The following is a 27,488-nucleotide window of genomic DNA, read 5'->3' as shown; positions in this document are numbered from 1 at the left end:
AGTTGGAAAAAAAAGAACGTAAAAATAAAAAGAAACACACACTAACCTGATGCATTAGAATACCCTGAATTCCTTCAAAAACGTCAAAGTTTTTGAAGGTTTTATGGAGGAAAACCTGCAGAAATATCTGAATTTATTCAGTATTCCAGTGATTTGACTTGTGCAGTGCCACAACCAAGGGGGCTTTGCTTTAACTTTTGTTTTAGTAAACTAACTGCATAAAACCATGACTTACGACTTTGCAAATATGGTTTTATTTAGTAAAAATTAAATGTCCTTTCAGATATTTGCGAGCTACATGGTGTCACAGTCATGTCGCCTTGCAAGAAGGTCCTGTGTAGGATTCCTAAACTGGGGTCTTTCTGCAGGGAGTTTGCATGCTTTCACAATGCCTCCTGCCCAATGACAGCTCCATGAGACTGCGACCCTGCCACGAATAAGCAGGGATAGACGAATGCTTGGATACTTGCCCAAAAGTTGTTTGAAACTTTACAAAATGCTGATGCACAAACTGCAAAGGCTGCATGAAAGACTCAATTTAGACCCGTGTCTAAATTTGATAAATCTGACATCTTCTTTTTCTTTTTCAGATAAAATCATAAAATATCAAAGTGGCTTTTAGGCAGCTGCAATTTAAAGTTTCTAGATCAAAACAAAGAGTGTGACTCACCTCTTTTAGACTGAATCAATATGAGGCATCACAGTCAGGTTGGTGAACATGAAGCTGCAGAGAGCTGATGACTTCACATGATATGATTTCATCGATCTGTGATCTTCAAAGTTTAAAGTTACAGTCTCCTCAAGTTCACGTACCAAACCGAAGATGGAGAACCAAAAACAGTCAGTAATGGAGGTTAAAAGGGGCAAGTGATACCTTCTTGGCACACTTTGACACCCCTCCATTTGCACCCATGCTCTGCTACATGGACAGACACTGTGGCCCGAGGGGATTACAGCATGGGTAGGGTGCAGGAGAGCAGAGCTTTCCAATAAGACAAGGTGACCCTAAGTGGTTTGGGGGAATGTTTGTGTGTAAGGAGTGGTTGATGCTATTCCCTTAGAGGAAACCAGGGGGACAACTCATGAAAAGTAATTAAGCAGGATGCACATCGGTGGACGCCACAAGCAGGGAAAGCGAGGAGAGAGCAGAAAAAGCCTTGAGGCTGAGTAAACTGTTTGTATACAAGATGCCTGAGAGATGTTCTCTAAACATGCACAGTGGGAATGTTAAACCTCAAAGATTTTTCCAGATACTTTTCTGTTTTTTTCAGCCACAATGTCATCATTGTAACTGCTAAAGGTGACATTTTAGAAATGTATATGTAAAATATTATGTCTTGGGTCCACTGAAGAAACTTTTAGTAAATTAGGAAAACTTAAATGGAGTTGATTTGCCTTGAGGTGCAGCGGCTAAACTAAATCGACTAAAATGATGGATTCTTCTGGGAAACTCATAAATGGACATTTTTCTGATTAAGATAAACTTGATTTAGAACGTGTAATCAAACAAAGATGTCACCTTTGGCTGTTAAGACAATTTTCCCTTTTATTTTTTTTTCCTTGGCTACTGTTCCTTATTTTGAAAAGGAAAAAGACAGAATACCCTGCAATTAATAAAAATGAGCCTTGAAAAATACTCCACCCCTTTAGGGTAAATTTCCAGTTTTGACAAATAGTTCTGCTCTGGTATTTGTTGTAAAAAAAAAACCTGCTGGAATCTAAGATGCTCTGAACATGTTTTCATACTTTTTGTACCTGACCACAACAAACATCGCTGTATTTTATTAGGATTTCATGTGACAGATCAACAGAACATAGCATATAAGCTGTTCAGTTTGTAGCACCCGCTTTTGATGTGGTTGAAGCTGCAAGTCTTTTGCAGTATGTCTTTATAAGCTTTGCAAATCTAAAGAGTTGATCTAGATTAATAAATTGTTTCCGATGAGGAGAGTAAGAAGGCCAGATATATAATTTAAATTTAAAGCATTTGCTCCTACCTTTGAAAAGAACGGTTGGGGGTCACTTCCAACAGATTTTATGCATAGACGTCAATGCTGCTCTTCACTTCATGTCATCAAACATTGCCAGCTTCACTTTTAAAAGCTCACAACTGTCCAGGATACCTCCATTTCCATTTGTGATTTAGGAATAGCCAGAAGCAGCTCAGAGGAGGCTTATGACAGAAATGTGACATGAATATCTCTTGATCTAAATCAACCCATTGCAGCTCTGGCTGTATGTTTAGCTTCTAGCAGGTTTTCTTCCAGGATTGTCGTGTATTTAGCTCTATCCATCCTCCCATCAACCCCAACCAGCTTCCTTGCCTCTGCTGAAGAAAAGCAACCCTGCGGCATAATGCTGGCACCACCATATTAAACAACAGAGATGGTATAACCATGGAAACGTGCAGGGTTAAAGGGCTTTGCATGTAGGCTAAACTGTTTCATCTTTGTCTCTTCTGACCAAAGCACCTTCTTCCCTGTGTTGCTCCCAACATGGTTCGAGGCAAACTGTAAACATGACATCCTATGACTTTTTTTGCAGCAGTAGCTGCCTTAATAAACACAATGATTCTTACAATGCATTGAAAATTGTGGTCGTAATGTGAGAACATCAGAAAAATTGTGAGGGGGTGTAAATATTTGTTAACAAACTGTTAAAGACTGAATTGCAACTTGTTCTTGATGCGAATTATCACATAATTAATAATTTGGAAAGTGAAAATCAGAGGTGGGTAGTAATTAGTTACATTTACTTAGTTACATTTACTTCACTGACTTTTTGAAAAAAAAAATCATCAGTACCTTTGGTTCATTTTTCACTTTTACTTGAGTAACATTATTATGAAGTAACACTACTTTTACCTCAGTAAAGTTTCTGTCTACTCTATCCACCACAAGTAAGTTCACTGGATGAAAGACAATCATGTTTTAACCAAGATACACCAACACAGTTTATATTAAAGTGAAGCTTTTTCTTTGTTCACCAGCTTCATTGTTCTAATCTTTTTTTCTATCTGCTGTGCCTGCTGTATCATTTGGAGGTCAGGATTGTCCTATAATTAGCTGCTGCTTCTCCTAAACTCTGACTACCTTCCCTTTCCCTGCTGCATTTCCATTGCATGATGCTTCCACCACCATGTTTCATAATGGGGATGGTGAGCTCAGGGAGATGTACTTTGTTAGTTTTTTGGCACATAGAAAAGTTTGCATGTAGACCAGAAAGTTTAATTTTGGTCTCATCTGAGCGGAGCACCTTCTCCCACATGTTTGCTCCATCCCCTACATGGCCTGAACTCCAAATACGACGTATTATGGCTTTTCATTCAACAATGCTTCTTCTTCTTGCCACCACATAAAGGCTAGATTTATGTAGAGCACTGATCTAATATTTACATAGTTTTATTTGTAAAAATAAATATTACAAACCGTCCTTTTTATTGCACTTTACAGTTTAGACTGCATTTTGTTGATTTATCACAACAAATCCAAATAAAATGCATCACGATCCTTTGAAATAGTTATGAGGTATGAATAGTTTTTGCAGGGCAGCTCACCCCACCACTAAACAATCTAAATTATGAACCCTAATGACTGATGAGCACTAGAGTCACTGAATGTTTGTAGAGCAGATGTGGCGAGCAGGATGCTGTCCTCTGTGACTCCGTGCACATCTGTCAGTCTCCTTCCTCATGCCAGGAGATGTTTGAGTGAGGTCAGCGTGGTCGCCAGCGGCTCCATGTTAAACCGAGACATGAGCGACAGAAGAAGCTGACAAGACCTCCGCTTTGAAGAGACAGCTTCTGTAATCAGGGCACTAATATGTGTCAGCTGAGAGGGACAGGAAGTGGGGAGACTGCTACAGTCAGAACAGACTGCTTGTCTCGTAAAATGTCTGGAAAATCTAAATTTATTTGGTTTATAAAAAAAGAAACATCTTCTAAGTCAGCTGGTCGATATTTGCTCCCAGGTGTAAATATATTGATATAAGCTCAAATGTTACCATTTGGGAATTATTATTAACCTGCGGTTTTCTTAAAACTATTTTAAATATTACCATTGTTTAGAGTAGGTCTGCTTTGCACACGTAATTGTCTTCGGCCTTAATCCTCACCTTGCCGAATTAAAGTAGTGCTGTTTATGTCTGACATCCTCACTTAGCTTCAGAAATCCTTCCAGACAGATTCATGCATTCATTCAGACCTTTAGCCAAGCGACCACCAGTGGAAACATTTTGGACCATTGACCATGGCACTCCGCTGATCTGCTTGTGTGTGTGAAATGCGAACAACTTCCCTTATCGGGTGCGAGCAGTTACCAGGTGGAAATGTTTGGATAACATACCGTAGGATACGGGAATGTCCAGGTCACCCTGCCAGGACATCTGCCCCGATTCGTCTATGGATTGTTGCGCTGTTGAAAAACAAACAGGTCTCTTGTTTAGGCATTACTCAACATCTCACACAACTTCTGATACATTCAAAATAAAGAGGACAATAACATGGAAATCTACAACTACGCCATGCTGCCTTTCACACTGTCTACCCACAACGTGTGGACGTGTTACTTTGTCTTTAGAAGTATGTGTAAGAACTTTGCAAGATGTCACTGTAAGCCATTATGGACTGCAATGTCCAAGTTTCATTTTTCGAAAACAAAAGTCACATTCTTTTAATTTTTTTTTCTTCCTTATGCCACAGTGCTGTACACAGTCATTTGGCAGAAAGACGATGGCAGCATGACACAGTGAAGTCATCATTATTCTGAACTTAGACATAAAGCTGTGAAGTGAAAAAACAAGAAGAGGATGGGTTACCTTTCAAGTGGCCACGTCCCAGTGTGACAAACCCAGAAGAGATGAAGTTGTGCATGTCTTGTCCTCCGGTACGCAGATTTTCCTTCCCGTAATGACCTGGTGAGATACAAAGGGTGGTAAATGAACATTGTTAGATAAATTTTTTTATTTCATGAAGTATCACTGTATGCATTTTGGAACAATATTTCCCAATAATATATTTAAAAAGGAAAGCTAAGAATTTGTACCAGTAGGTGGCCAGATTAACAGCACTAAATTACAGAGAAACAACATGCATTCTTGTCTGACTTTTTTATCTACAGTATAATTACATTTTCCAGCACACAGATGTAATATTAAAAAAGGTGAAGACAAACCAGGCAGGACAAACAAAACTCAATATCAACACAAAGCAACTGACTCCAAGCACAAAGTATGGGATGATGTCATAATTCTCCCCTAAACCTGCTTTAGATGCAGATTATCTAAAATCTAAGGTGTGATCCACTGCAGCTGCTCTCACAGTATCTCACTTTACCACATATGTTGGTTCAGAAAATAAAATTTACATGAGTCAAAACATGAAGAAATGAAGCAAAGTAGCAAAAAATCATGTCCTGTCACTACTGTAAAGTATGTTTATTCCTCATGATGCAATCCCATTTTGTATAGTGCGTGTGTATTGGAAAATTCACAAATTCACATTGTTCTACTACATTAGGTCAGGTCATGTTACTTTTCACTCATTTGTTGTCTTGTTTTGTTGTCTGAGTGCCAACAAGTGGTAAAATAAATAGCTGAATAAATCAGAAAATAAGACAAGCCTTCCTGCCATGTCAGCCACGTCAAGCATTAAATATGTAGATGTGAATGAAATCTTTATCAGTGCAGACAGAGGGTCTGCATAAAGTAGCATGAGTTTAATTATTGTGAACAGGTGTTTGCTGCAACATTTGTAGAGTTAACAAAAATTATAGCAGTGTTGCATTTATGGTGTCTTTGAGCTACTACACCCTGTAATTTTGGATTTTTGCTGAAAAAAATATCAATGGCACCTGGATCACTAGCTGGAAATGAAAATGCTGCAGCATCAGATGTGTAGAAAAGATACATGGGAGCATTATTTCCTTAAACTATAATCTTACACAACTGATACACAAGTCACATATGGAGTAGTGTGATGGGTTAAAATCATTAAAACTTACAATGACACAAACTGTGTCAGCAGATCCTGGCAACAAATTGTATACTAATAAAGACAGCCTAAAAATATGAAGGTGGGGAAGTTGGGGGTACAAATAGGCATTAATTGACCTAAAGCCCCTGATTTACACATAGGTGCAGCATCAACTGAGGTACCAGTGCCTTGGTAAAGTTGTAAAGTTAATTAAAGAATTATAGTTTCATGTTAAGACAGGCTCTGGCATGTTGGAGACAGATTATTTACTGGTTGGATTTTATCACATCAGACAAATCCATCTTTTTAAGATATAGATTTACTTGCATTTCTAAAAGCTGGTTTCTTAAAGTAAACAGAATCTTTCTCAATCCCCTCTTCGTTCTGCCATTTTAGGAATATCCAAAGATAATGATAAGTATGCTAAACGGGACTAAAGTGGCATTACCGATGAAATTCAGTCTTAGGTGGAAATACTGAATCATCAATATTTATTACAGAGGATGCCAGAAATACCATCAGCATATTTCACAGCTGCCATATTCCTATTTGTCAGTTTTTGTCTCATATTTTAACAGCTTTTTAGCTTATAGATACATTTGATTTCATGAGGTTTTTTTTGTTAGATTACAAGTTGGTAAAAACTGACTACACATAAGTGCCCCTCTTTTGGACTTCCCTTGTGTGTAAATGTCTGAATTGCAATTTGCACTATAGCATTGTAACTCTAAAAAAGTGCTGTAACTGTGAAAGGCCAGTATAAACACAAAGGCAAGACAAGGTGCTGGCTTCTACAATAGAAGCACTCAATTGAGCTGTCCATCACAAAGCAAGACTTGTAAGGAAATTAAAGAATGCAGCATCCAGCAGACTAAAAGAGGACAAAAAAAATGTGAGAAGAAGGTCCAACAAGTCACCTTTCTTTTTTCTATTCTGCTCTCCGTGAGACCTGTTCTATATTAACCAGTCAACAGTTAAATGCCTCCATCTCCATGGAACCACTTCAGAGTCAATAACATCACTCATACCTCTGTGCCTGGGGAAGCTGAGATCGAACAGCAATCCAAATTATCATAATGAGAAGAAACACCTGGGGACCATAACGCCTGGATTTCATCACACCACAATTTTACACCTCAGCAGTACGGCTCCTTTGTTTATTTTCTTTTTTAATAAAACCCAGTGTATGATTAAAAATTATTTGCGTCGTGACCATAACTTTTAATTTAGAAATAATAATAATAAAAACATTTGATCATTTCCAGCTTAAATAGCTTATTGTTCATAACTTGTGTATCCTCACAGGATAAAACATGGGGCTAAAATTATGTTGCTGGAGATACTGTCTGCTACATAAATTGTTCCCAGGTGGAAACATGAATCCATAGCTTCTCATCGCTGGAGGCTGATCATCAGAACAACCTTGTCCACACTCCACAATGAAAAGAGAAGGTCACAGCAAATGTTTTCACAAACTAAGTGTGAAAATCAGTTGTTGAGTTTGTTGATTTGTAGCTTTTCTGGGGTTTAGTTTCTTTTCAAACAGAAAATCTCCAAATGAATGAAACCTGGCACTACAAGCCAAGGGAGAACGCTGAGTCTGCCAATTGGTCGGATATTTAGGGCGGGAGTACCAAATGTAAATACAGAGAGCAGATGCTGTTTTCCAAGCTGGTCAGAAACATGGAGAATGTAATCCTCTGATTAGTATTGTCTGGGTACTTTTTAATGCAAAATGGTCCACACCCTAGTTCAGTTGTGTTCACACTTGCACCAAGTAGGTAAAGGAACCAGGGTTTGTTTCAAACGGACTAAATGCCTCAGGTGTGAAAACACCCTCAGTGTTGTATTTGGGCTGAAAATATGTTCATGAATTAAAGGGTTTTATTAAATTTATGTTGCTTTTTTTCAGGCTGCACGGTGGCGCAGTTGGTAGCACTGTTGCCTTGCAGCAAGAAGGTCCTGGGTTCAATTCCCAGCTGGGGTCTTTCTGCATGGAGTTTGCATGTTCTCCCTGTGCATGTGTGGGTTCTCACTGGGTACTCTGGCTTCCTCCCACAGTCCAAAGACATGCCTGTTAGGTTAATTGGTAACTCTAAATTGCCCTTAGGTGTATGAATGAGTGTGTGCATGGTTGTTTGTGTGTTACCCTGTGATGGACTGGCAACCTGTCCAGGGTGTACCCTGCCTCTTGCCCATAGACTGCTGGAGATAGGCACCAGCTCCTCTGTGACCCACTATGGAATAAGTGGTAGAAAATGACTGACTGACTGCTTTTTTCAGATTGTTGTCAGTTCTGTTTAACTTTAGTTTAGAGCAGTGGCGGCTGGCCCATAGAAGGTGCTAGGGCACCGCACAACCAGTCACCACAATTCATCCATCCATTTTCTAAATCCGCTTCTTCCGTACAGGGTCGTGGGGGGCTGGCGCCTACAGCAGTCTACGGCTGAGAGGCGGGGTACAACATGTCGCCAGTCCATCGCAGGTCTACACAGAGACACACAGGCCAATCAACCATGCACACACCCATTCACACCTCAGGGGATATTTAGAGAGATTGTTTTTGGACTAAATACCAAGATGGCGCCGATGATGGCCGCCTCGGAGCTTCGCTCTCTCTTTGTTTTTGTATTTTGTGTGTTTTTATGTTTTTCGAGCCACAATTCTGTGGTCTCATTCAGTAGAGAGGAACTTCTCAACATCAGAGAGTCCTCTCTTGGGATTTTTTCACCATCTTTCAACGATCCGAGCTTCACTGAGCTTCTGGCGAGCGGAGCCGCAGCACTCCATGGGATACTGCGCCGAAAGCATCGGAGGGGAAAGCGCGCTGGCAAAGCTCCGCCAAAGAGGACTTCGCACACCACTGCCTTCAATCCATCTGGCAAATGTCCGCTCTCTCAACAACAAGATGGACGAGCTGCTTCTTCTCACCGATAAAAACACTGCTTCACCGAGACATGGCTGAGTGAAAACATCCCGGACCGAGCACTGCTGATGCCGGACTTCCAGCTGCTCAGAGCGGATCGCAGCGCGGAGCTATCGGGGAAGAAGCGAGGAGGCGGAATCTGCTTTTATATAAATGAAAGTTGGTGCAGAGACGTAAAAGTGCTGGAAAAACATGTAGTCCGGATCTGGAGTCATTTTATATAAACTGTAAATTTTATTCACCAAGGGAGTTTTCCTCGTTTATAATAATCGGCTCATATTTTCCACCGCATGGCTGCACTTCTGCTGCTGGAAAACATCTTGCTGAGCTGATTACAGACGTGGAGAAAAAATGCAGACTCTTTCATCATAATACTGGGAGATTTTAACAGTGCAAATCCAATGAACTTCCCAAATACAGACAGCATATTAAGTGTCCCACCAGAGACAAAAACACACTGGACCATTGTTACACAGCTTTAAAGGACTCATATCATGCTGTTATCAGGGCTGCTCTGGGTTTTTCAGATCATTATCTAATCCACCTCATCCCAACCTACAGACAGAGACTAAGAGCTTCCAAACCCAAGGTTCACACTGTTAAGAAGTGGACTGAGGAATCAAAGCAGATGCTACAGGCCTGCATTGAATGTACAGACTGGACTGTTTTTGAAACCTCAGCCACTGACTTAAACCAACTAACTGATGTGGTGACATCATACATCAGTTTCTGTGAGGACATGTGTGTGCAGACCAAGACCTTCTGCACCTTTGGGAACAACAAGCCATGGTTTACTCCACACCTCAGGAATCTGCGCAGAGAAAAGGAAGAAGCTCACACCAGTGGAGATTGGGCGCGGTACAGGCAGGCCAGGAACAAACTAACAAAGGAGATCAAAGCAGCTAAGAGAAGCTACAGTGAGAAACTGAAGAACAACCTTTCTACTGGTGATACTTCAGTTGTATGGACTGGTCTGAGAAACCTGACTGCCTACAAGAGCCCCTCCACCCATCCTGAACAGAGTCCTCGTCTGGCCAACCGTCTGAATGGCTTCTACTGCAGACATGACAGGAATCCGTTCACACCTCAAATCATCTCCTCCACATCCCATTCAGGAACAAGTTCTTCCCACAAAGCTACCAACCCCCCACCATCAGATCCTCTGTCTGCACTAAAGATGTAAACAGGCTCTTTCAGCGCATGAAAACAAAGAAAGCTGGAGGACTTGATAACGTCTCCCCATCATGTCTGAAAGCCTGCGCACATCAACTTGCTCTGATCTTCACAAGGATCTTCAACAAATCACTGGAGAAATGTGAGGTCCCCTACTGCCTCAAACGATCCACCATCATCCCGGTTCCCAAGAAACCCACCATCCTAGGATTAAATGACTACAGGCCTGTAGCCCTGACGTCTGTGGTCATGAAATCCTTTGAGCGGCTGGTGTTGAAGCACCTGAAAGACATCACAGGCCCCCTGCTGGACACCCTGCAATTTGCTTACCGAGCAAACCGGTCGGCAGATGATGCTGTTAACTTAGGTCTACACTTCATCCTGCAACACCTCGACCACCCAGGGCGCCAGGATCCTGTTTGTAGACTTCAGCTCGGCCTTCAACCCCATCATACCAGACATCCTCCACCAGAAGCTCACCCAGCTCAACGTCCCAGCCTCCACCTGTCAGTGGATCAACAGCTTCCTGACAGACCGACAGCAGCAGGTGAGACTGGGGAGCATCTTCTCCCGATCCAGATCAATAAGTACTGGTGCCCCCCAGGGGTGTGTTCTATCCCCACTCCTCTTCTCTCTGTACACAAATGACTGCGCCTCATCGGACTCGTCCGTGAAACTCCTTAAGTTTGCAGATGACACCACTGTCATTGGACTGATCCAGGACGGTGATGAGTCTGCATACAGACAGGAGGTGGATCGGCTGGTCCACTGGTGCAGTCAGAACTACCTTGAACTGAACCCACTCAAGACTGTGGAAATGGTGGTGGACTTTCGGAGAACACCACCCCCATACACCATCCTCAACAACCCTGTATCGGCCGTGGACCACTTCAGGTTCTTAGGAACCACCGTCTCTGAGGACCTGAGATGGTCTTCACACATAGACACTGTTTGAAAGAAGGCCCAGCAGAGACTGTACTTCCTGAGGCAACTCAAGAAGTTCAACCTTCCACAGGAGCTGCTGGTCATCTTCTACACTGCCATCATTCAGTCTGTCCTATCTTCATCCATCTCAGTGTGGTTTGGATCATCCACAAAACAGGACAGGTCCAGACTGCAACGAATAATCAGGACTGCAGAGAGAATAATCAGGGCTGACCTTCCCTCCATCCAGGACTTATACAGGTCTAGGGTCAAGAAAAGAGCTGCTAAAATCTCTGCAGACCCCACACACCCTGCACATAAACTGTTTAGAGTTTTACCTTCAGGTGGCGCTACAGAGCACTGTTTACTAAAACCAGTGATTCACACCTCAGTGGATATTTATAGAGACTGTTTTTGGACTGTGGGAGGAAGACGAAGTACCTGGAGAGAACCCATGCATGCCCAGGGAGAACATGCAAACTCCATGCAGCGAGACGCCCGGCCTGGAGTCCTAGGACTTCTTGCTGCATGGCAACAGTGCTACCAACAGGCCACCGTGCTGCCCCACCACAATTCAGTGAAAGTAAAAAAAAACAAAAAGTAATACAAATTAAATATTAAATTAAAATTACCTCAAAATAATATGTTTATTTTTTTAGATGTGAAAAATAAGTATTTTATAGTTAATGATGAGTAAACTTTCGTTTCATCCATGGATGTTGTCTGGTTCGTATTTCTGCTCTGGGGGCGCAGAAACCATTGCCCATGGGCTGCTGTTATATGTTTTACATGAGCCGTAGCTCCTCCTCAATACAAAAATAGGATATTTTAGGGGCTTAGCTTTCTTGCACCCACAGCGTCGTTTACATACCACCACCACATGGGGGCAATGACTTGAAGCCCGGCTGATTGACAGATCGAGAGGCGGGAGTTGGAGAGACAGAGAGGCAAAATGGAGGACTCGAACAAGTCAGTGAAATCTCTTAAAATAAAATGTTCTTAGAGGAACTAATGTAGAAGAAGCGTATTATACAGGGGTGAAAGTGAGCCGGTACGGTCCGGTACTGCGTACCACTAAAAGATTCTGCGCCGGTATGCAGTACCGGGAAGAGAAAAGAACGGCTGTCTGGTATGAAGCCATCAGCCAGAACCTGTTACGGCTGCAAAAATTTACGAGCAAACAAAGAAGATCAGATCCGCTACCAATAGGCAGTCTAAAACACGACTTAATCTGTTTATAAATATAGCTATTTCCCCTCATTTGAAATAGTTTCTGAACTGTTCTGCTATGCTGGACACTCAATGCTCCTGCTTTGCTTCTCTCCCCTCGGAGCTCGAGGCTGTTGTGAACGGCCAGCCTTTAAAATGAGCACTGTTACGTTTAATGTCTGTCTGCTTGCTGATAAATACCCCAGTTAAAAGCAAAGGGATATAAACTAGTTGTGTTTCATGTAATTCTGCTGAATTACAGCAACACAGTACAGCTCGAAAACACCGCTTATGACCAGAGATTTCACATACACTACACGAGAGCGCTATACGCGCTTACCTCCAAAACGGAGCGGTTGCCAAGGGGATCGGTGCGTTCGATTTAATGGACAGGGAGATTTTAAACAGGTGGTGAACTGACATTAAAAAAAACGCCACTCGTTAGGACGGGACGAACAATAAATCACTTACCATCTACAGACTTTTAAATAAAAACCGCAAAAACAACTGAACTGTATATGTATGTATATATATATGAACTCAGGCTAACTGTCCATAGCATGTTTTTGAAGGTACTTTCAAGCTGCAATCTAAACATGTTTTTCAGGTCTATGTGGGGACTGCTGGTTGAGAATAACCTGCAACTGCAACACCTCTGAAATAGTCACAAAGCTGGATTCATGAGTAGATGTAAGCTGTGCTTCATGATAACCAATAGAGCTTATGCTATTTGCTGGTTCTGTGACACTCGTAAAAGTTTGGTAGTCTGCCCCACATGTGTTTTGTGGATGAGAGAAGGATGATGACTGTGTTCCTTAGAGCATTTTGTGCCGGATGCTGCAGGAGTATGGGGTACTGGGGATGCTTTGAAGGATTATATAGTTCCTATATAAACAAGTTTGCTACCAATCCTGTTCGAGATGTTCATGATCATGATCTCGAACCTCCAGAAACCTCATAAGAGAGGGAACCTCGGTCACTCGTGCTTTTTGTAGATCTGGTTATGTTTTATGTACTTTAACCATCCATTGGAAGAGTTTTCAGCTGAGGGTGAAGTAGCCATTGTGAAGGTACCCGGGGAATAGTTGGCTGATCCCTCAGAGGTCGTAGTGAAGTACTTTAAATATCTTGCTGTCTTGCTCACAAGTGATGATAGGGTGGAGCCTGAGAAGGACTGATGGATCTGGGCCCTGTTTGGAGTAAAACTGGAGTTGCTCCAGTCTGTTGTGATGACAAATGAACAGCGCCTAAAAACAGAGCTCTACATTTTTTGATCTGTTCATGTTCTGACCTACATATATGGTCACAAGATTTGGTTCATGACCGAAAGAGCGAGATCCCAGATACAAGTCACAGAAATTAGCTTGTTCATGCTCGTTCATGTTCAGGGTAGCTATGTTCAACCTCATAGATAAGGTGAGGTTCACCATTATTCTGGGGAGTCGGAGTGTTGGATGTACTTCCAGATCCAACAGAGTCAGCTAAGGTGGTTCGGGCGTCTGTTTGGATGCCTCCTCGGCATGTCCCACTGGGAGGAGAACTGGGAGGGCAGTAGTAACCCTAAACGTCTCTCTCCCTAACTACAAATTTGTTTCCTCTTAAGATGCATGACCCACATTTTTTTATGCCCAATGTAAAAGTACTAAAAATAAAATAACATCACCAAGAGAAGGTGGAAAGTAGGCAAGAGTGAACTAAAATTCATCTTTGGTTATTTCCCATTCTAAATGTGGAGATTATTGCTTCAGATTACAGAAGATGTTTTGAATTTTATTTGGGAAAGGATCCGAGGAAAAGACTGGGTTACTTTCCAAAATAGTAACTAAAAACCACAAATATTCTTCTGGCTGTAATAATAGAAGCTTTCAGAGACAACACAGAGACGAAAAGTCTCCAATTCCAGTTTAACAGGCAAAATGACTCATTTTGATCTTATTATTTGAACACTTGATCCCAGTGTTGCACCATAGAAACCAATATGAGCTCAGCTGCTGTGAAAGTCCTGCAGGGAAGATTTCATTCACTGTCGGCAATGTGTGGAAGACATTTATCACCTTATTTCACAGCAAAATAAAAATTGCAGGAGACAAGCTGAGAGAACAGACTAGGACTCTGGGAAATTATGTTCACTCTGGGAACGTTAAGAGGAAGCGCCATCCTATCCGAAGCAGAAGATGGGTTTCATCAGCATCAGGCAGAACACAAAATATGATATAAATAGGTACAGCATGAGGGCTACCTGTCACCAGGTGAGTATCTTGATCTTTTCTGATTGACTTTTACTTTAAAATTGTCCATCTTGTGTAAAAATACAGTTATTTAAAGGTTAATTATTACGTAAGGAGAAGCTCATAACGAGATTGGAGAAGATAAATACATGAATGTAGTTTCTGGAGGTGTAGAAATGTAGAAATATTGTAAATGTAAAAACATAGGTGTAAAACTCCTATTTAGTTTATTAATTTGTTTCAAACAAATTAAGTTAAAGGCCAAAAATAAAGCAAAAACAAAACGTAATAAAAGACGTAGGTCGAATTAAAGGAATAGGTCGAATTAAAAACATATTATTGCTCAACCCCTTTTAATTATATCACTTCCCTAAATCATCTACATCCCAAATAAAACATAAACACTGCCATCCCAAGTTTCCAATTTCAATATTACACAGTAAAGTTTTGTAATTATAACAACCAAAGTTTAAATCCCACATGACAGAAAGGTACAAGGATGAAACTTCACTGCCACCCATCCTCTGCTGTATATTTGCCCTAAATAAATTTTTTTATGTGTTTATTTTGGCTTTGATTCAAGCATCACCCAAGCTAGCTCATATTTTATTTAAATCCACTTGCATCTTAAATTGTAACCCACATTTCTGTCACTAAATACTTTTGAATATTACCTGGATGTGAACTGTTTCTTGCCTGAACATAATTTAAGATTTGATCCAGTTGACCCATCTCAGTGTTTGTGAGTTCCCTCTTTCTCACGTTATTTACTATCATGGTCGCTCCTTTTTCAAATATGATTAATAATTTTATGTTTGTTGAGGTTATGTTACCTTAGACTTTTGCACAGTAAGTAAGATCCGGTAGTACAAATAAATTATAAGGCATATTCATTGACCTCTAATCCAGCAAATATGTGGAATTCCCTAAAACAGCAATACTTTTTTCTATTTTTAATTTTACTTTACTTTGTTTGAGGGTTTTAGCAGATTTTGTGGTCTGTTATTACACCCAGAAACGTGTTTCCATATTCTTGTTAAATTTATCAATAGTTGCTGAATCTATATTATGTCCTCCAGTATTTTTACATATTCAAATAATATAAATGTGCTTTTATTCTGATGTGTTTGGTAGTCTAAGTTAAACCACTCTAAATATTCATATTTTATGTTTCAATCCAACTTCCTCTGAAAAATCCACTTACAGTAGCTGGAGTGTTTCAGGGAAAGGCAATAAGCTGTGATAAAGTGAATATTTCTTCACTTTGTTGATAAGATTCTTGTCCAAATGTGTGATTTGAGTCACGTCTCGCCATTAACACCTCAGATTCAAAGACACTCATCACTTCAGTGTGACGTCCTGCTGTTTTTTAAACCATAACAGAACAATAACATTAACATTTTAAAATCTTCTTAAGTCTTTTTCCCTTGACCCTATCAATATTAAGTATTTTATATTTATGTTTTTCTGGCTTCCTGCTGAATTAGCTGTTCTTTAATGACTAATGTTGTCAAACTTAGTGTGTAATTGATGTTTGTACGCTAACGTGCTATAATCAGGCTGTAATTGGTGGGCCAGGTGACAAGCTGGACATTGAACGACTCACTGAAGAAAACATAGAAGGCATGGTGGTGCAGCAAAAAGAGCGCATTCATTTTCTGGTATTCCCACCGTGCCCTTATTAGGAAGCTAATTTATTAAATTAAGGGGTATTTATTTTTTAGGAACTTTGGTCAATATCTTCATTTAATAAACTTAAAGAACATTGCTTTGGTTTTTGTTAATCAGGTTTAAGTTGGGTCATGGCCCACCTCTTGTACGATTCTTTCAATAATTTTTGTTTCTCGCTTGATCTTCTTTGGTCTATTTTGACTTCAAATTAATGTTAACATTGGATTAGGAAGAATTAGGATAACGCGCATCCCATCCACTTACTTGGCTCAGTACTGCTCCGGTGCATGCTGAATGTCATTGCCTGAAGACACCAACAGGATCACATCAGACGGGCTTATTCCCTTAAATCCTGGGACTGGAACGAGCCCATTACCCCACTCTAATACTGGGTTATTATGTTTTTGCTATTTTGATGATTGTGCTTTATGCTGTATTGGTTTCTTTTCTTGTCTTATGCATGGTGGGGACATTAATTGTGCTGACAGATACCTATAAATGAGATGCACCATTGTTTTCATCCAGTTGAACCAGTTTAGTTTAGTTTAACTATTAACACCAGTAAAATAATTCATTTTGCTCCAGAAACATATCAGAAAGATCAGAGGCTGTATTGCATCAACTCCTCAAATCAATGCTGGAAGGAGCTGCTGATGAACAGAAGAATGACGATGAATCTGGGACACCATACTGGGTCAGTTAGAAAGTGAGCTGATCCCTGGAGCAGGGACCTGCAGACCCACCGGAGCAAAGTAGGGTAAAAGGCTGAATTATCTCCGGACTAAAAGCTTCTGTTGGTCATTCAAGGTAAAAGCTGGTGTATCAATTTTAAACCAATGCTAAGTAGACCTATGGGACTGAAATGAAGAACTCTATACTATTTCTTACAAATTCCCATAAGAAAGACAGAAAAATGCATCTATTTAAGTGGAAAAAGAGGCAGCAAATCAAAACGTAACAGAACAGTATCAAGCAGGATTTTATATGTCCGCCTCATTTATCTAGAGATGAGCTGGTTGCTTAGCCTTCAAAATCAAAAACATTCTCACATTAAGAGTCATTAATTTGTATAAAATCAGAGTGGAGTCGCCTACCGTGGTTCGATGTCTTTGCATGAACGGGTGTGTAGTGATTCTTCGAGGTTCTGACTGGTGTCTCATCTTTAGGAGAACCATCAATGGCTGCCATGTTTTCATGTTCAAACTGCGATGCGGAAACTGGTCCTTGTTGCCTCAGTATGTCCGCCAGAGCTCTGAAAGGAAATCGCAAAAATATGAATCATTGTCAAACCTGTAATGATTCCACTACTTTATGTTATAACTTGACTCAGAGATTAGGAAGCATAATGAAAAGGAAATCCTAAAGACAACCACTGTTTCAGTGGAATTGGGTTTTCAGTATCATCTGCTTTGGACTCATCCTCTCGTCCCATTTATTAAGCGTGATGTGAGGGAAAATAACACCCGGATTTCCAAAGCCACGGTGACAGGCACAGCATTTTCTTAAAGGAAATAAAAGGTCACTTTAACTGTGTCAATGTCAGCCTAATGCAAACACACAGTCCACTTTCTATAACTTGGTGACTTTGGGAGATATGCGGTATATTAATAGCATTTCCCTTCCAGGGCGAGCACACTTTTGCCGATTCCTTTTTGCAGACAGAGACGACCTGATTTTGCCTCGTCCCAGTTGACTGCCTCGTCGTGTGCAGCAGAAGCAGCTTTCACCATATATCTTGGAAAAGAATGGCAACAAATTATAAAGCTGAAAAAGATACAAAACCACTTTTCATCAATGCCGAGCTACTTGGAAACTGTGAAGTCTTTGGTATAAAATATTTCCTGCAGTTTACTTTCTCATGCTAAACTTAATCTTCAGAGCACTTCTCTAAGTAAACTCATTAATAACTTTGAAGAACGGTAAAAAAGTAGAACAAAGGTTAAGCACACTTTTAAAGCAAGAAAACAAGATATACAACATTTTTCTACTGTAGTTCAGTTAACTGAATTTTGCAGGGCTTCGTATCAGCTCAGTACTTGTCCCACCATCGCTTTTAAATCAGGTTGAGGTCTGGACTTTGGGCCATCGCAACAGCTTCATTTTTTTTCTATTTCGGCCATTTTGTGGTAGATTTCCAGCTGTGTTTCAGTTCATTGCCCTGTTGATGACTCAGTTTGGGTCAAACATCAGCTGTAGCTGAGATTATTATGTACTAAGGATTTATGCATTTTTAAGAGTGCTTCTCAGTCAGGGTTAACATTAGAACTTAGATTGTATTGCTTTCTGCAAAAATGTAGTTTATCTGTCTTGCAATAATTAGAGTCAATAATTGCATTAATTCTAGACCTAAGAGTGTCTTGTCCTTTTGTTGCAGTGTCTATCCATCTAGATTACATTTGATAGAAAGTTTTATTACATCTCGAGGAATACATAATAAGACCTAAGGTCACAATAAGCCTGTTTGACTAAGTTGAAAAGGCTTGAATGATGAAATATAATGTTTTTTTCACCCATTAACATGACCTTGATATGAAGGTAAGGACATTTTCACTGAATAAAAAGATTTTTTTTTTTTTATGTATGGCACTTTGTACTGACCATTCAAACACCAATTCAAATAGATGCCATTCATAGGATAAGTATTCATACACCTTGAACTTTTTCATATGTTGTCCCATTAAAACCAGAAACTTCCATGTATTCTATTGGGATTTTATGTGACAGTCCAACACAAAGTAGAATATAATTTTAAAGAGATGTAAAAAGATGCATGGTTTCCAAACTCTTTTACAAATAAAAATCTTTTGCATTAAGTCCCTTTGGTCTTGCACAGCAAGAGATATGCGAAGGAGGAGCTTGATGCTACACTATGCTCTATGCAGCAGCAGAATACTCCACTCACTCTGCACTTTCTCTGCTGTTCCATTAAAAGGACTTTATAAATAATAGGACTGGTATGATGGAACAATTATTGATATATAATCCAACTTTTATAAAAGCAGATTAAGAAGATGCATTCTTTTTGAAATGCTAAACATTAAGATTTAAGCTCAATCTTTAACTATGTCTGTTTCACTCAATTGCCTTCAAGCCACAAAGAGACCTGGAGCTTCAAAGAATGAAACTAAAACATTTAGTTTTGTTGTTTTTATGAAATGTGATTCTAACAAAAAATAATAAATAAATGACTCATATTCTTTCAGATCTTTCATTTTTAGCAGACTGGTGGAGCCTCTTTCGTGCTGCAATTAGGGAACAAAAGCCCCCTCCTCACCACCTGCCAGGCATAAATTGCATCTCAGTTTGCTCTGCAGAAAGTGATCAATACAACCCTTTCGAATTGGAGGCTCACTCACATTTCTTGTGTTTTCAGTGAAGGTCACAGAGCAAACAAAGGTCTGCCAGCAGCTCAGTATTCTGCTCACAGTCCTCCATCAGTCACAGAGGTGGGAGTCTAAATGGCTTTAGTAAAGCACCGGAAATTAACAGAGACGATCCCATTTTTTACGAGCTGATCCTTGCCAAATATTAAGCTAATCCTGTGTCTCAGGACTTGTGCTGAATGTCTGCTGTCAGCATCTGAGGTCTTTTTCCTACACATCTTTACCATAACTGAAAATGTTTAACTTAAAATAAAAAATGAAATTTCGCTGAGCAACAAGCCAGCAAGTTACCTCCACTCTGAAGTAGGATGGATGGAGCTTTTCTTGAAGTGGAACAGTCAATTCACTTCAAAATGAAGCAATAAAAGCACATCCACTTTGTCATCCACCCCATTTCAAGACAAAAGGATAGTTACTAATAATTAAACACATTTTTTGTTTTTCTAGTTTAAATCCTCATGAGGTTATTTCAAAGCTATTTGTATTTCTAAAGCTTGCATTAAATCCAAAACCGAACCACCAGAAGAATTTCCAAACTTAGTTTTGAATCCTTGAATTTCTAGCTGTTTTTCGTAGAGAGAAGGCTGAGTAATCTCCTTGACATTTTGAGAACAGCAGGCAGCGAGTTTCATGACCGCAGCGTAACAATGTTTGATTGTCCTTAAATCATTAAGTCAACTACTAGGCTCCGGCTGAGAAGCATTGAGTCCTCCCCTGCTTCTCACAAAATGGACCAGAGAACGAGATGACGCTAATGGCTCATGAATAAAAGCAAGAAGTACATGACTAACACTTACAGAACCCCCCACACATTATTGGCACCCCTGGTAAAGAAAACCCAATGTTTAATTTGAGTGCATGGGAAAAAAAACCATGTTTAAAAAATGTGTTTAACAAAATAAAAGATTTTTATTTGCAGTAGAGCACTTAGTCTTCTGCTAAAACATTTCTGCAGGTTTGCAGCAGACAGAGAGATGGATCATCGCCATTCATCTTTGCAGAGTCCTGGGTCACCACAGGTTTTCTATAGGATTTTTGGTCTGTGGATGGGGATTGTCATTGTGTTTGGTAAACCTTTTCTCTGTTGATTTGGCGAGATGCTTTGGATCACTGTGCGGCTGAAAGGCCCAACAATGACCCATTTTCAGTTTTCAGACAAAGGCCACCAGATCTTTATATAAAATATCCTCATATTATTATTATTTAAAATGTTCTGGTATTTCAAACATTTCATGATGCAATGCAGAATTAGGTCCACAGCATCATGGATCCTTTTGGGCATAAAGGTGGTTTTTCCACATATTCTGCTCTGTTTCGACCAGACCCACATGGAGTATTTCTTGTCATTGTCCTATTTGACCATGGCCCAGTTTCAGTAAAATTCTGAGTAGAGATTGGCAAGCTACACTTTTATGTTTTTGATGGTAGGATAGAAAAAGCCTTTTCTTGGTATGCCTCCCAAACAACCATCGGTCATATTGATACTTTATTAATGATTTTATGAAGACTTGGTAATGCCAGCAACTTTCTATCAATGAACTTTGCCAAAAAAAAAAACTCTCTGTGAGTGGTGATAAGATAATCTTTGGTCTTGATCTAACTTTGTTTGCAACATCTTCAGCTCTTTTTAACATTTTTATTATTGCTCTACTTTTTATACGGGCGAGTATTGTTTGGGAATTATCATCGATGATGAATTGTGGCACCAATGAATTTGTTAAAGAAACATTTTTTCCTGATGAGTTAAACTACTAAAATAAAAGGTTTGATGTTTAAGATTTTCAGTTTAAGATTATGCTCCTGCATTAAAAGTGAATTCATTTTAAGGGCTTTTTACACATTGTTACCAGGAATGCCAGTAATTGTGGAGGGCCTGTAGTTTTGATGTTCTTTCTTACCTTTGTGTGATTTTGTCTAAAATTATACAATTAAAATCCTTTTTATTTCGATTTAGTTTGTATCTTCTTGGACTTGGGTGATTTTGTAGTATCTTCATACATATTTGAGAAAGAAAATCTTTAACCAAGCCACAGACAACATTTAAAATCATAGAACAAACCAAAACATTACAAATAAAACAAACCCAGTTTTAAAATCCCATTAGATCTGTAGTTCCCCATCGATGGGGAAACGCAGAGTGATGTAACACAACAACATGATAGCTATAAGTAGCAAAGTTGTTACAATTAGTCCATCATTTTGGTTTACATGACGCTCCTTATAGATGGTGATTCGACTTGGTGATTGACATCTGCTAACCTCATGCACGCTGCACTGCTCCAGCTTAAAATGCTATAAAGGAAGTTTTACCTGATGTAAACGAAAATCAGTGAATCTGTGTTGGATTACTCTGGCTTTCTCAAGGACCTGGATGTGTGACACAACAAAAACTGAATTTCAGAACTGAAATTGAAGAATAGAACTGGAATTTAAATACATTTTAAGGCAAATACATTTGATCTAAAACCATTAAATTCAGTTTTGATTTAGTGAAATTCATTTTCAAGCCAATGTATTTGATTTCAAATTACACAAATAGAGATTCAGTCTGAGCAACTCAAATTTAATTTCTGGTGGCACAAGTTTATGCCCATAAACGAGTCCCTCTGCCTAAAGCTGATTTGAAAAGCAACAGAATATCAGGAAGCTGGGGTCCCTGAATGAGGAAAAAGATCTATGTCATAAAAAATGATGTGATTTTTCATAGCCACTAGCAAGGCAGGGTGTTGACCTATGTTTAACTCACCAAAATGCACAGTGAGGAGGACTGTAAGTATGGCAGAACTGCAAAGAGTGGCATCTTAGGGTCTTTAAGTCTCTATAAAATTAGACACCAATTATATGGCTAGCAGTTGTTGAGGACACGAAAAAGCCTTTTCTGTCCTACCATCACAGACATAAACATGTGGAAACTCTGCTGGGACTTTAACTGGAACTAAGAGCTTTGGTCAGATTGACTAAGATTGAGCTTTCAAGCAACAAAGACTTCAGATGAGTTTGGCATACAACAAGGATAAATATGTAGAAAAGTATTTGATGCCCATTGTTAAGCATGATGAAGGATCTGTAATGCCTTCAGTTTGTTTTTTAAATGCAATGGAAACCTTTTTAGAGTTCATTACATCAGAAACTCTTTAAAATATCCCCACATTTAATTAAAATCTGCTGGCCTAATAACTGAAAACGTGTGATCCCAGGTCTTTCAGTGAGACTCAAGGACTCAAAACATAAGACTAGATCAACACAGAAATGCTTCAGCGGACACAATATCAACCCTCTCTTTTTGCCATCTCAGTCCAAAGACCTAATGGGCTGAGTTAACAAGAAGAGACCAAGAAAGAGGAACCGGGACTCTGGACCATTTGGAGCAGAGGTCTCAGGTGCCAGTCCTCAGAAAGCCGCTGTTCTGCAACTTTTTGCTGCATCCCTGGTCCAACGCAACAAAATCAAAAATATTCCCTCAGCATGCAGTTACAGAGACCTGCTAATGACTAACTCATTTAACTCAGGTGTTTTCAAGCAGATAAACATGGTAAATGGACAAAATGTTTACAGAACTTTTCCAGTCTTACCAACCATTCAAAGTGCTTTACACCAGAGCTGCATTCACCCAACAGGCACACATCCATACACCAGTATGTGGATCAGTAGGCGACTTGAGGTTAAGTGCCTTGCCCAGGGAATCAAAACGGCAACTTTCAGATTGCAAGACGACTAATCTTCCTACTGAGTCAGAGTCACCATCTAAACGTTCTGGAACAGTGGTCCTTCAGGGGTGGAGTTTGAAAGAGACGAATGGTGCAAAGATCCCCTCGCTCTGTATGCTCTAACTGACTAAACGGTTATAGGACACTGAGTGCTATCCTATTGGCAAAAAGAGCTTTTGCAGTTATAGTTAAAGGATAATAATTTTAACTGTTGATATTAAAATGAACATATAATTATCAATATATCATTAACAATACTGATAATAATATTCATATATTATGAACATCAAGATACTCTTATCATCAGTTACAATTACAGGATGATATTATTAAAATATTATATATCATTATTCATAACATTATGTAGTATTAATTTCAATAGTAATAACCTATTATTTCCTAACATGGGATTTCCCCCACTGAAGAAATGTAGTCAAATTAAAGGTTAGATTGTTTTCACCATTTTTCAGTGTGAGATCAGGCTTCTGCAATAAATATTAATTAATTTTATGTTTTAGTACACACATCAGGGGTGCAAATAAGAATGGAAGGAGTTGTGTAGAAGGAGGTATGGTATGTGCAGTTTGCAGCTATTCCAAAATGTTGTCTTTCAATGAGTTCAGAGGGTATTTAGCTATTGATTAAATAAAATGTACAGAGGTCTTATGACCCTGTTCTTCAGGAAACACTGCTGTACAACCTGCAAGATCTCAAGAAAATAACTGAAAGGGTCCTGGAAGGTTTGATTTACGATGAAAACTAGTGGGGACAAATATTTGCGTTAGCATTGCTCACAGCATCACTTCGACAGTTTAGTTGATTCAGCTGCTGATGAAGATTTTCTCGATGTAGAACAGACCACTCCCATCTGGGAGTTTCACTCATACTGTTTTCTGTGGCATTTTTTTCATTCTTCTGAAGCTCGTTTGCTGTCAAATCACACAAACTAAACATTAGGACAGATATAAATGTAAACCATGGAAAACAGACTCATCCTTACCTTATACATTAAAACTGGTTTCAAATAAGTTAGGTGGACCTAACATTAAAGGTGTGGGTACAATTGTATCTGTTAGTTATTCTGATTTTGCTTGCAAAGATAAAGAAAAAAGGCATATTTTGTAATAGCCACCCACTTTAGTGTGTTTTATTTGGATTTTGAGAAACACAACATGATGAATTTACCAAATCATACATGGTTTTGAAATATTTTACACTAAAAAGTGTGGCACCTTTTTATATTCGGCACCCTTTATTGTTTTACATCTAAATAAAATCTACTACAACCTACTGTTTTCAGAAATCGCATAATTAGTAAACAAAATGCACCTAATCTGTAAAGTACTCTCAGCATAACAGCATCATGAAGACCAAAGAAATGACAGGTCAGGGAGAATGTTGTAGAGAGGTTTAAAGCAGGTTTAGTTTTGAACATCTGAACAAACAAGTAAGAGAATATGCTTTCACCAGATGAGAATTAAACTTTGCCACGTTGTACGATGGAAAACTAACACTTCACAACTGCCTGACACGCCATCCACACAATAAAACAAGGTGATGGCAGAATCATGATGTGGCGATGCTTTTCTTCAGCTGGGAATGGGAAGCTGGTCATAGTTTATGGGAAGATGGATGGAGCTAAATACAGGACAAATCTGGAAGAAAAGCTGTTAGAGGCTGCAGAAGACTTGAAACTCGGGTGGCGGTTCAACTTCCAGCAGAACAACAACCTTACAGCCAGAGCTACAATGATATGGGTTAGACTAAGCATGTGTTAGAATAGCGTGGTGGTAATCGAATTGTGAATCTTTGACAAGGCTGAAACAAAATGTTCTGTAGCTTTAATTGCAGCAAAAGCTGGTTCTACAACGTATTGACTCAGGGGGGCTGAATACAAATGCATGCCACACTTTTCAGATTTTTGTTTGTAAGAAAAATTAAACCATGTATCCGTTTTCTTTCGCTTAAAGATTCTGCACTACGTTCTGTTGGTGTGTCACATAACATTACAGAGAACTACACTAAAGTTTGTTTTGATGTTGCAACATACGAAAAGGTTCATATTTTGCAAGACACTCTATGCACTCGCTCAGAATGAGTTGGAATACTCAGAACAATCTTACCTGTGCACATTCATCTCCTGAGGGGGCTTCGTGGCTTTATCATAGGCAACTTTAGCAGAAATCCCAATGGCGATGATGAGCGCAATGACCCCGCAGGTGATGTACACCGTGGTGTTGGTCTGGTCCAGCTCTGGGTCGTATGTGTCGCCCGTGGGCGCTGGTGAGGGAGACTGGGTTTTGATCCAGTCCGGGGTGTTGTAGTTGGTGCAGCTCTTCTGCTCCAGCCGCTTCCCGCGGTCGGCGCAGCAGAAGCGCAGGAAGCAGCTGCCGCAGCAGAAGCGGTGGTCCGTGTTGTTGCAGGCGAACTCCTTGTCGTACTGGCCGCTCACGTCGTAGTAGCCCATGCAGGTATCGTGCTGACCCACCGAGGGAGCTTGAACTTGGGTGATTTTCCGCGGGATGGCGGCGGGGAAAGCAGTGGTGCTTGCGTTCTCCTCTTTCGCCTTCGGGTTCCTCCTCGGAGGGGGTTTGCTTCTCTTGTTGGCGGTGGCAGCGGCGCACAGGACATTTAGCGGGTCTAAGTAAATCAAAAGAAGCAGGAGGTGTTTTACCCCCATCATTTGAGGACTCGCTGGTGTTGGCTTGTTGACCTCCACTCTCTTTTGGTTTCTCTGCTCTGAATATTCACTCTTCTACTTCTTATCGAGTGGAGCCTCTTGCGCTTTTCTTCACCTTATGTGCTCTCGTTTGTGCCAAGCTCACACTCGCGGACCCTGAGTGGTTGATTTTTCCTTCATTAGGCATCTTCTGACACTTTGGCGATCACAACACATGGGACGTTTTTAGATGGACGTTAATTTCTGGCAAGTCTCTTTTTGGAAACTGTGCGCACAGAGGCGAAAATGAGCAGATGTCAACTGGGGAAAACTATTTTGTCCGAATCTGTAAAGGCTCGGGGTTACACTGTGGAAAAGGGTGAGAGGTTTGTTATTAAAACGTCGCTAAGATTAACTTCATTGGAGGCTGTTAAAGAAAGAATAACTGTAAAATGACACTCCGAGTACTTTAAGCACCACGGATAGCGCACAGGTCCCCATTACGCTTGTTGGATCGCAACATGATCTGATTAAATGTTCGGTTTCCTCTTAATTCATCCTAAAATTTGTAATTTATGCATCTCACTCGATAATAAACAAAACTCCTGCATGGAGTACATGAGGAATAAAACTGCGCGTAATTCATTTTACGCACAAACTTCAGATTTTTACAGTTCTGCAGACTTCCTGAAACAACTGAACCTTATCTTTATCGATTCTCTAATAAAAGACAAAAAGCTGAAGATGTATGAAAAGTAGAAGAAGACTTACAAGCTTCGGAGTGGCCGGTGAGCGTCGCGCCGTCTCAGCTACTGAATCAAAGCGCCTTCGTAAGACAAGAGCCAAGACCTCCCTCCCTCCTCTCCGGCCCGCCTCCTCTCTCTCTGCGGTCTTCCCTCCACCCACCGCCAGCGTCACCAGTTCAGTTACCCCCGTTAATTACCCAATCACCCCCTCACCCCAGGATCCACCTCCGCGGTTTTTCGGTCGCGTCCCTGCAGGTTTTACTCGATAACTCGACGAGGTGGAAAAAACAGGAAAATAGCTGTGCTTAAGAAAAGTGTTTTGGAAGAGAGGAGGCGTTCATCTGGGTGCACACACAGTTTGTGTGTGTTGGAAATTATAAATCAATACTTTTCCAAGTGAGGGCAGAGGGGTTCGCGAAAAGCATTTGGTTACTGTCGAAGTTTAGGAATCAGGTTTGAGTCGGATCAATAGTTCTGATGTGACAAAATCTGAAGTTGCAGGACTAGGCCTACGTTCCAGGGAAATGTATTTGGGTATAGTTTGGAACCAGTGATTTTATTCATGTAGCTTGTTACACAACTTTTAAATGAATGTATTTAAGTAGGAGGCATATTTCCTTTTGTGCCTACAGAAAGTTTGCTGTTGTTTTCAGATAAATGAGTATCTAGAAAATGCAAATTTTGCAACATGCTGCAGACAGATAATGTGGTTGGGTTAAATTTAAGACAAGCTGACATGTTTTCTAAATGTGACACAAACTTATATCTACACCAGCAATATACAGTGAAATCAAAGTTTAAAAAAACTGTTTCTGCCCTTTGAAACCTATCGTTTTTAATAATTATAGGATGTGGATTTATTTGCCTTTTCTTAAGTGCTGTCCCTGATGT

The 27,488-nt window shown here is 40.0% G+C and overlaps 1 protein-coding gene across 4 annotated transcripts in view; it reads right to left on the bottom strand.

Moving 5' to 3' along the window:
* Positions 1 to 26,748, bottom strand: part of LOC124865048 (protein shisa-6-like) — a 104,341-nt gene extending 77,593 nt beyond the window's left edge. For 3 of the 4 annotated variants that reach the window (XM_047360051.1, XM_047360053.1, XM_047360052.1), the window contains exons 1-5: positions 26,623 to 26,724; positions 25,316 to 26,218; positions 17,197 to 17,354; positions 4,816 to 4,911; positions 4,344 to 4,412 (exon numbers count right to left, since the gene is read on the bottom strand). In XM_047360051.1, coding sequence (XP_047216007.1) covers positions 4,344 to 4,412; positions 4,816 to 4,911; positions 17,197 to 17,354; positions 25,316 to 25,875 — 883 coding nt within the window. In that variant the 5' untranslated portion in view covers positions 25,876 to 26,218; positions 26,623 to 26,724. Of the gene's footprint in view, positions 1 to 4,343; positions 4,413 to 4,815; positions 4,912 to 17,196; positions 17,355 to 25,315; positions 26,219 to 26,622 lie in introns of all 4 variants that reach the window. The other variant, XM_047360054.1, reaches the window with a different exon arrangement.
* Between the last annotated feature and the right edge of the window lie 740 nt (positions 26,749 to 27,488).

The sequence above is a fragment of the Girardinichthys multiradiatus genome, chromosome Y, assembly GCF_021462225.1.
Source record: "Girardinichthys multiradiatus isolate DD_20200921_A chromosome Y, DD_fGirMul_XY1, whole genome shotgun sequence".
Taxonomy (NCBI): domain Eukaryota; kingdom Metazoa; phylum Chordata; class Actinopteri; order Cyprinodontiformes; family Goodeidae; genus Girardinichthys; species Girardinichthys multiradiatus.
This window is presented reverse-complemented; position numbering and strand designations above follow the sequence as displayed.